Source organism: Dipteris shenzhenensis, chromosome 11 (assembly GCF_047967505.1).
Source record: "Dipteris shenzhenensis isolate YYH24624 ecotype China chromosome 11, Dip_SZ_1.0, whole genome shotgun sequence".
In the NCBI taxonomy this organism is placed as follows: Eukaryota; Viridiplantae; Streptophyta; class Polypodiopsida; order Gleicheniales; family Dipteridaceae; genus Dipteris; species Dipteris shenzhenensis.
The window spans coordinates 23,453,122-23,463,304 of NC_141606.1; the positions used below are offsets into that span (position 1 = coordinate 23,453,122).

General features: G+C 41.5%; 1 protein-coding gene across 1 annotated transcript; it reads right to left on the minus strand.

The window, feature by feature from the left end:
* Nucleotides 1-621: 621 nt before the first annotated feature.
* Nucleotides 622-4,250, minus strand: LOC147896784 (heparanase-like protein 3). The gene is made up of 9 exons (XM_087381152.1): nucleotides 4,083-4,250; nucleotides 3,881-3,917; nucleotides 3,562-3,745; nucleotides 3,279-3,421; nucleotides 2,920-3,138; nucleotides 1,891-2,080; nucleotides 1,555-1,680; nucleotides 1,263-1,362; nucleotides 622-921 (listed from the first exon to the last, which is right to left on the minus strand). Exons 1-9 carry the CDS (start codon nucleotides 4,248-4,250, stop codon nucleotides 622-624), a joined length of 1,467 nt encoding a protein of 488 aa, XP_087237278.1.
* Nucleotides 4,251-10,183: the final 5,933 nt, after the last annotated feature.

Here is a 10,183-nt window from a genome sequence, read left to right on the forward strand (position 1 = left end):
GTTTATTTTATATGCATTCTTGACAATTATTTTGACACTTATTTTGGCACTTATGTGCCACAAAGCTCTAGTGGGTGCTTTGGCATTTTGTCAACACTTGTCAATTTTGCTAGAAAAAGCATCAAAAAAGGTCTCAGAATTGAGTACTGAATTTTATCCCAATTGGAAGATTGCTGAATAATTCTCTTCATCGTGAAATAGAGCCAATCATAATTGGCTTGATTTTTAGTTGACGACCATTGTTTAAAAATGTGGTATAGAATGTAAAGGGAATGATTGCAAGGGCTTCTTTGGAGTATGTACAATGCTTACAGAGAGAGTGATTGCTAAGGCTCCAAAGGAGTATTTACATGTAAGAGAGGAATCATAAATTTAAAATACAAGAGGCTATAGGTGCATATACATTAGAGCTTTTATCAAAGAGAAGCTTTCCCTTTCTTTCTATGCATATACATTAGAGCTTTTATGATCGAAGAGAAGCTTTCACTTTCTTTCTATAAGTGACCTTTAGGATTTATGAGCCCATTTGTCAAGAACTCATATGGATCGAGCCAAGAATATAATCATCATATCTTTTTTTTTTTAATACAAACAAGGATATACAAATTTCTCTCATGATTATTAGCTAATTGAGCATGCAGGAATTTGCATAGGCAATAAGATAAATGCAATTGATAAGGGTTGCATGGATAATGGTTTTGTATTTTTTACCACTTGGGGGGTTAAAGTAGGTATCTCTCCTTGGGTTGTCACTTCCAATGGTACTCCATTTAAGAGGCTAGTTTGGCTATGAAGGTCTCCATCCTTTGGCGTGAGATGATACTCCTCTCTTGTTGTGATCTCAAGTGAAGGTTGTACCAATAGAGATATTGTGTAGGTTGTTTGATTGCTTAGATTGAGTAGCACAACTGTAGCTCCATCCTGCATGCACATTATCATCATTTGACATATTCATCAAAATACCTTTTATTAAGCTTCTCACAAATCATCTTGCAAATCATTAAGCTTCTTCCAAATCATCTTGCACCATTGCATGTTGAATTGTATCACTTTTCTAGATCTCTTAGATGGCTAAAAGTAGCAAGATTAAGGCAACAATAGAGAGAAAATTTCAAGCGTAGATTGGCAAAAGTACTTTCCTTCCCTTGGTTATATTCGATAATGATAGACTAGCAATAGTAGAAGAGGAGCACTATTGCATAGATTCCAAAGCTAACTTGAAAGATACTTTATACTTTGAGGAAGAAAGGTGAAATACATACAATGCCCTTGGAACAATGTGCATAGGCTCGCAAAAAGGGTGAGCCCATTGATGTTGTCATGAGAACTTTGGCACCCATCAAACGGTGCCATAAGAGTGCACTGAAAAGCATCATACCCAACAATGTTAATGATTTTGCCAATAGTCAACTAATAATCTACTAGACAAGGTAGGTTGCCTGTAAATAATCTACTATGAGTCTACTGCTCATCCCTGAATCCTACCAAGTAAATATAGAGAATAAAGACTATTATGGCTCACAAAAACGGGGAGAACAATCCTTGCACTCTTACTTATAATAATCAGGATTGGGAACGAATGTGCTTGTATTGAGAAGCCCATAGTTGCCACCAATCAAGGATTGGCGACAATAACATTTTGTACCAAAATGTGAAGCAATCCCAAGTTGGTCCAAATACCTACAAAAAGAATGTTTGTTACGACTTAGAGATCAAAGTAATAGTAGAGCTATGGAACTATTTGACCGTTGGAACTTGAATATAAGGAACATAATGAAATACCCTTTTGTATGTAATCAATAATGCCATACAAATTGGCTCTTATAATCTATTTCTTTGTATGCATCATGTCACAAATTATAGGCTAGGTGTGGGAACATTGAAAAGTACCAAAAACCAGAAATAAATGCATCTGTAACGAAAGGTTGGCCACTATTGTATGCTCCTCCTGCTTCTCCAACCCAAGCTTGTGTCCATGGACCATATTGTTGTAGCGTAGCTTGTAGGCCTGTAAATGTGGCATTTTGTAGATCCAAAAAAGAGGGATCGAGAATCTTTTGCACCAAATCAGTGTCATTCCCTACAAAAAGATAGAATTAGCGTGCCCATTTTGACATTTTTGACCTTGCTATGTTGAGAAAAAAGTATGGACATCTCTAGACATTAACTGAAAACATGTTAGCATAGTTAATGATCCAAAGGTACAATCCTTTAAGGGCTAGTTTATTGTCGACGTATTCTCTACTATTGAGCCTCCTTATGGGGGGACCAAACCTAATGACTCTTACCTATTTCTATGTCTATACTTCCCATCTACCTATTTTAACGGCCCTTAATGTCAACAAAGGTAGTACCCAATTGAGCTAAAATCTTGAAAGAGATAGCTTCAAAATTTCGTGCTTGAACTCACTCTTACCACTAGACTACATGAATATATATTGTCCCAATTAAGCTAAGGTCAAAGAGAGCTTCAAATTTTCATGCAAAGGGGGGGACTTGCACTCGAAACCTCCAAATGTTACTCTTGATGTCGTAGCACTAGGCTATATGAAGAGAACAAGAGAGTAAGGGTTACGATTCATGAAGATATTTTAAAAGAACGAGAGAGAGGGTTATGATTCATGAATTCTTTTGAGGGAAGGGGCTCCTCTCCTCATGGATAGAGGAAAGTCCTCATTATCCCCCCTTGCCGTTCCACCATTCCTCTCTTACCTTTCTAATACATTTTTTAATTCTTTTCAATTCGGGGAACCTTGGTTAGCACTTTCAGCTCGAGGTGTGGTTTGCTATTTTACAACTTTGTGTACTAAAGCCACTGAGCCCGCGCCCAAGCTGCGTCATAACATCCTATCTAGTGGTAGAGAGAAACGACCAAACTGTATAGGTGGGAGATAAAAACGAGGTCTGAGGTTAACTTACCTGCGCCCAAGCTGTATAGGTGCTGTGTGATAACATTCACGCTATAGTTTGAAGAGTCTTGCAGGAAGTATTGTGTCCACCATGGAAAAAAGTCACTATCTGGAGCTGCCAGCAACGGTTTAATAAACCGATCTGCATAAATTTGCTCTACTATCGCTGAAAGCTCCTTCATATTGGCAGCATACTGCTGTGGATCGATATATCCCGCTAATTCATTCCCTGCAAAACACAATATATAAGATCGCACAGAAATGTCTTATGCTGTTTTTGCAAGACGCTGTTGCATCACTCATGAAATGCATGAGATAAACTGAGCCGTGTCCAATGGTGTAATGTATAATCGGTTTTCCTGCTCGCACCTAATTCCCAAGAACTTATATTGTAACCCCGGTCATGACTATACTGAATCAAGTCACGTGCGTTGCTTGAATTCCATACTCCACCAAAGCTGCTGTTCTCATGGCTCCCATACAACACGTTCAATCCAAAAGCGACCTCGCATCTGCACACAACCCATTACCCAATCGGTATTGCTATCGCCGCACTGTGAATTATGCTGTTATCAAAAGATATTATCGAAGTCTCAATGGGATAATCATCCTAGTATCGATTTTTAGAGTCATCAGGAGGTTAAAGGATTACTCTACGCTTTGGAAGAATGTGTTAAGATCATCCCAACGCCACAGAGGCAGACACCCGCCAGAATATCCGAACACGGCCGAATAATTGTATACAAATGGCAAGCATGGCTCGACAGTTTGCCCGATCTCGTAAATTACTCTGTCTTGCAAAGTTCCTCCCATTCTAATCTTCAGAGGGGAAAACGCTGCAAAATGCGTCGACCATAAAATTTGGGTGGCCGGTGGAAATCCCGGGTAGCTTGATCGCACACGGACTTATATGTTTGAATTTAGGTATCGCACACGCCAGGCTATCTAAGTCGCTAGAACCGAGTTTATACCTTTGACAGCATTGTGTAGCAGAGGGTTGGACAGATTCTGCCAAAGGCAAGCAAAGGAATATATCAGAAAACATGGGAAAAAGGAAGTAAAAGAGTGTATAAGATTCGAGAAAGCATGATGAGTGTGGGTGGACTGCGGACGAATTTTGTCACAAATTTTGGTTTCTATTTTATTTGCATTCGGTCGGGTTTCAGAGTGTACCAAGTTGAGAAGAGATGCTTGTCCCCAACTGCAGGTACCGTAGTTACAGTGGTCTGAAGGCCACCAGTCCAAGGTAGCGCAAATGAAAGCAGTTTCATCAACGACGGCAAAAGGAGTCCGCCCGTCAACTGTCACAGTGATATTGGCAGCTTCGGAGCTAGCCGCCATGGATATCGTAGCACTGGCCCAATGTCCATAATGCCACCCCAGGGAGCAAGAGAGCAGAGCAAGAAGGGCAAAGGCCCCAGTAGAGAAGACAACATGAGCCATTTAACAATTTCTTCGATCGACGGGGCGGACTCCAAAATCGATACGTCGGATGAAAGATTTGAAGGAGCAGCTCGCTGGACGCCGAGGACTTTGTGGGCACAATCTGGATGAGGCAGGGGCTCGTGAAAGTGGAGCTATGGCGAATGGGATGAGTTATAAGGGCGGCAGGGACCTGAAACAGGTTGAAGACGACACAACGGATGGCCGGAAGGAGGCGAGGCCGACATTGAAACAAGAGAGAACGAGAAGGGATCAATACTCCACGTAAAGTTAATGGGAAGCAGAGAGAAAAATGCTAACGGGCAAGGAAGCTGATTAATGCGGAAGAGAGAGAAACACTGAAACGAGCGAAGGCGGAAGAGTGAGAAAGACTGAGAGAGAGAGAGAGAGAGAGCGAGCGCGCGCTTAACTTTTGAGCACATCGAGAGAGAGAGAGAGAGAGAAACTGAAACTAGCGGATACCGAAGAGCGAGAGTGTCGACCCAGCGAAGAGCCACAAAGACCCTTATATGAGACATCTAGAAAGACAGAGAGAGACCGTAAATTCAGCAAATATATAGAGAGAGATACACTGAAACTAGCCAACCCCGAAGAGAGAGAATGTTGTCCTGCGAAGAGCGAGAAAGTCCCTTGTTATAGGTAGAGAGAGATACAATGACACTAGCCAACTCCGAAGAGAGAGAGTGTCGATCCCAAAAACACGGAAGAGAGAGAAAGTCCTATATATATATATATGCAAATAAATAAGAACGGTCAACAAACCGTGAATAACCCCGCCCCATGCTACCACCCAACTTCGCGCCTTTTCATTAACAATCATTCCCCTTGTTTGGCCCTTAGTGTTCGATGTGCTCTAGATGAAAGCGGCTCATATAGCTCGTCCTTTAGTGCTCTCATACAAGAGACATAAATTATATTCGGAAAACATTCTACTCTATCAAAGAGCTCTTGCCTCGTGGAGTGTCATGAGAGAGCATATGAGTCCCCCATGGTTATGCTACACTAGTTTCGCACACACGTGGCAAAGCCACAAGAAGGGTATCTCAGAAACTCTTGTAGTCTTCGATTTTAGCAAAAGGAAACGATTGGGCGTCTAGATCATGTTGGAGGTGGTGGCCTTCACCCCTCGGCATGGTTAATTGATGAATTGTAGAGGGGTCCTGCGCGCTGTCAACAGGTGGATATATTGGGAAATAATCCCATATGCATATGTGCCCTCTTGGGGGCCGTGAATATAAAAGGCTTATGTGAAGACTCTCTCTAATCCCTCCCGGGACCTTTTTGGGGGAGAGAGAGGCATGCGTGGCTAGGAGGCGAGGGATTGGGACCCCCCGCACTCGATGCTCCATCTGCCACATGGCACACTCTGCGCGTGCCGACATGGTATTAGAGCAGGACTGAACCTGCGGACTGTCTAACGGACTGCGTGCGGCAGCAAAAAATGACTATTCGTGGTGGTGCATTGTTTGTAACCATGGATGATTATTTCCTATTAGTTTCGTTCAGAAGTGAAACTTTTATATTGGTGTCAAAAGTTTGTATGGCCTAATATAAAAAAAGGTTTGAAAATTTTGCCAAGATTTGAAACTTTTATGAGAAAACATTTAAAGTTTCACCAAGATTTACAACTTTTTCTTTAAAATTCAAAAGAAAATATATAAAATTATAATATGTCCTATGTCCTACAAATATTGTGAAACTAAAAAAACTAGCGCGATAAACTTTTGCCAAGATTTTATATTAATATATAAGCATAGCTTCGATAAAATATCCCTGTTTGTGACTATTACAGCAGTGGTGGTAGCTGCTCTTGAAGGCACTAACTGTGATTCGACTACCGTGGGCTTTGGCTACACACGCTACCCGTGTAGGCTGATCTTTGTTGGCTACATGGGCTTTGATTTGTCCCATGTGCCTTGTTTGGTTGGCCCCTCCTTACTTTGGTTGGGGGTCGCCTTTGGTTTGATCACTTGTACCTTGGGGTTTGTCCACAAGGGGGTGTTAGAGGTGGTGGCCTTCACCCCTCAGCATGGTTAATTCATGAATTGTAGAGGGGGTCTTGCGCATTGTCGACACGTGGATATATTGGGAAATAATCCCATATGCATATGTGCCCTCTTGGGGGCCGTGAATATAAAAGGCTTATTTGAAGTCTCTCTCTAATCCCTCCAAGGACTTTTTGGGGGGGGAGAGAGGCATGCATGGCTAGGAGGTGAGGGATTGGGACCCCCCGCACTCGATGCTTCATCTACCACATGGCATGCTCTCTGCGTGCCAACAGATCAATGCAAACCTAGCTCAATATTTTCCTACACAACGACCATCAATTTATTTGTCGTGCACAATGTCCCGAGTAACTTTCTTCTTGCTCATACTTTTTTAGAAGAAGATAGCATGAGTGCTCTTAAGCGCTCCACCTTTGTTTTAGATGGACGGATAGGAAAGAGAGAGAGAGAGAAAGAGAGAGAAGGGGGGGGCGGGGGCACTCTATGTGGTTCCAAAAGCACACACACAACACCCTTTTCCCCCCTTTGTAGTGAAATCACACACACACACATACACACACACAAAGAGAGAGAGAGAGAGAGACAGAGACACAGACAGAGAGAGAGAGGGGGGGGAGGGAGGGGGGGGGAAGGCAGGAAGGGTGGGGTGGGTGTTTGGAGGTAAGATAATTGAAAAAATATTGGAGAATCCCAAAATCACCATCCAAGTCCCTCTATGGGGGGAATGCTAATTCAAAAAACCCTTTTACATCCCAAAAATTCAAGTCTCCCCTATGGCACTTGTCTATACAACTACTGCTAGAAAGAATTAGGCATTTAAATCAACCTCTTTTGGATTTTAATATTGGCAATTGCTTTCAATTTCTTGTTATCTCAGACGACGATTCTTGATTGTTTCTTCATGATATGTCGACCCCTACCTTTTCATTTATTTCCATATGTCTCAAGAATCAATGGCACTCATTATGACCACCATAAAATATGATTTGAGTATGGCTCACTATGAACTGGCTGTTGCAAAGAATAGCTTTGAACTCAATATGAATCATGTGAATCTTTTAAGGCTATTGCTTGGTTGCAAATAAAATAAAATTTGAACTGATGGAAGGTAAATCCCTTTCTATAATGGACCTTCCCACATCGGGCCTGTGATTTTGACTTACATTTGCCTTCCCACATCGGGCCTATGATTTTGACTTGCATTTGTCTTTCTTGAAGCTATACCCAACTAATAAGTGCATTTTCTTGTGTTTAAGTCACTCTTTAAATGTTCATCTAGCAAAGGAAGTCATTAGAGATGTTGTGCTTTGTGAAATGAGTAATGATATTCAAAAGATCCTTTCTAATGGTACAATAACCAATTCATGGATGGAAAGTAACCAAAATTACTCCCAGCTTTTCACAAAAGCATACTTTTGAAATGGCACACACTTTCAAAATTACGTGCCACATGACATCATCAAGCTTCCTTTAATATAATAGGATTTAGCTGAACTGCCACTCACAATAGCTACATAAATGCGGACAAAAGTTGAAAGCAATAGTACTAAATTTTTTAAATGAATACATCCATAGATTCAATTAAATAGTTCACTGGGGCACTTTAATTTTAAATTTTAACCTAAGATACAAGGCCCCCTAATTACTGAATTAACATACTTCCTCCTCTTCTGCCTCGTCTCAGTGCACCCCTCGTGCATCTTTGATACTCTCTCATGCCTTCTCCCTTGTATCCTTCCCCCCCCACATCCCCTTGCATTTCTACTACCTTCTCATATTATCCAGTTCGCGTTTCCACCACGCCCAAGTAGCTTGCCCCCAAGTCATTGCTAACTTTGTGTAGTAACACCCCAAGATGTTTGCATGGCAACCAATCTTGAAGTGTAAGATGAAAAAGGTCCTGATTCCAACATAACATCAAATCACAGGCTTGAAAAAACACAATATGAACCCTACATTGGCTCATGAGTTGCCTTCTCTCCACTTAGGCCCCCACTCTTCCTTGTTGAAATTGTCACTCTCACTCTCACCCTCCCCCTCTCTACCTCTACTTAGGCTACGTCCCCCCCCCCTTCTCTCTCTAAGCTCATCCCCCCCTCTCTCACTGTCTCTCCCTTGTAAGCTACTTACTAGTTGTAACCTAAGAATCTATGTTAACTAGCCATATTATGACTCTAGATTAGTATTCGAAAATATGTTTAGCATACAATAGTTGCTTAGGATTTGAAGCAACACATATGCAAGATTGTCCCTATTTGGAATAGTTTTGGTTAACCAGATATCAACACATGGTGCAATTCTCTATGGTTGTCACATGTTGGATGTTGATTCTACAATAAAGTGTGTGTGTGTGTGTGTGTGTGTGTGTGTGTGTGTGTGTGTGTGTGTGTGTGTGTGTGTGTGTGTGTGTGTATTTTGGGTGTGTGTATATTGGGAGGATTTACTTTTGATAGGTTATCCACACAATGTACAAGAGAGAGAGAGAGAGAGAGAGAGAGAGAGTGTGTGTGTGTTTATTTTGGGAGGATTTACTTTTGATAGGTTATCCATACAATGTACAAGAGAAAGCTATAAGCACACGATTATTTGTAGAACTTTTGAGTTTAAACTGTAAGATTCTTTGCTATGGAAATTACTTCCACAATCAAGAGACTAACTTGGGTTGTTTGAATCAAAATTTCCAACCTAGGCCTTTCTTTACACATGCCCTTCACTCCCTTTGGTTGTTTACATCAAGGTTTCCACCTAGGCCTTTGTTTGTGCTTGCCTTTCTCTCATCTTGTAGCTCCTCTCTCAAGCTTCGATAAGTCATATTTTCCCAGCTTCAATGCCAAGCTCCCTCCCTGCAAGCAAGCAGATATCCTACCATTCCCTCTTTCTTTCTCTTCTCCTCCCTTCCTCCATCTTCTCTACCTCAAGAGCTCAAGCATTGCAATGTTTCAATGTGAAACCACTACATTGGAATTCTCTCTCTCTCTCTCTCTCTCTCTCTCTCTCTCTCTCTCTCTCTCTCTCTCTCTCTCTCTCTCTCTTTGCCCTAAGAAAATTTGTATTTCAAAAATATCTCCAATGTAAAGAATTATTTCATCCCATTTCAATGTGAAACGACTACATTGGAATTCTCTCTCTCTCTCTCTCTCTCTCCACCCTAAGAAAATTTGTATTTCAAAAATATCTCCAATGTAAAGAATTATTTCATCCCAATTCAATGTGAAAAGACTGCATTGGAATCCTCTCTCTCTCTCTCTCTCTCTCTCTCTCTCTCTCTCTCTCTCTCTCCCTCCCTCTTTCCCTGCCTCCCTCCCTCCCTGGACCTCTCTCTCTCTCTCTCTCTCTCTCTCTCTCTCTCTCTCTTCGCCCTAAGAAAATTTGTATTTCAAAAATATCTCCATTGTAAAGAATTATTTCATCCCATTTCTCTTACTTCTCGTTCCTTTCAAGAGGACCTAAAACACTGCCTAGGGAATCTCCAATATAATAGGGGCTAACAACCAAGGTTGGTGATTATACATCTCAGTGGGAACCATGTAGGTAGGCCAAGCATTGTAGAATCACTCTTTTATTTCAACATTTGCTCTTGATCTTAGAGTATTGTGCTCCCAAATATCACACAAAGTGAAGATAATGTCTTGCCAAATGACAACAAGGATAGCAGATCGAGTGACCTACTGACCTTCCAGTGTTAGATATGCTCAATGCCCACCCTCTTGGTAACCACCAGTGGTCCAAGGTGCTCAAGTTGTAAGGCACCCATATGAGGAGAAGCCATGTGTGAGCCCGCGACATTGGATGGATCCTGAGTTGCATGTCAGATGAGGTCTATCA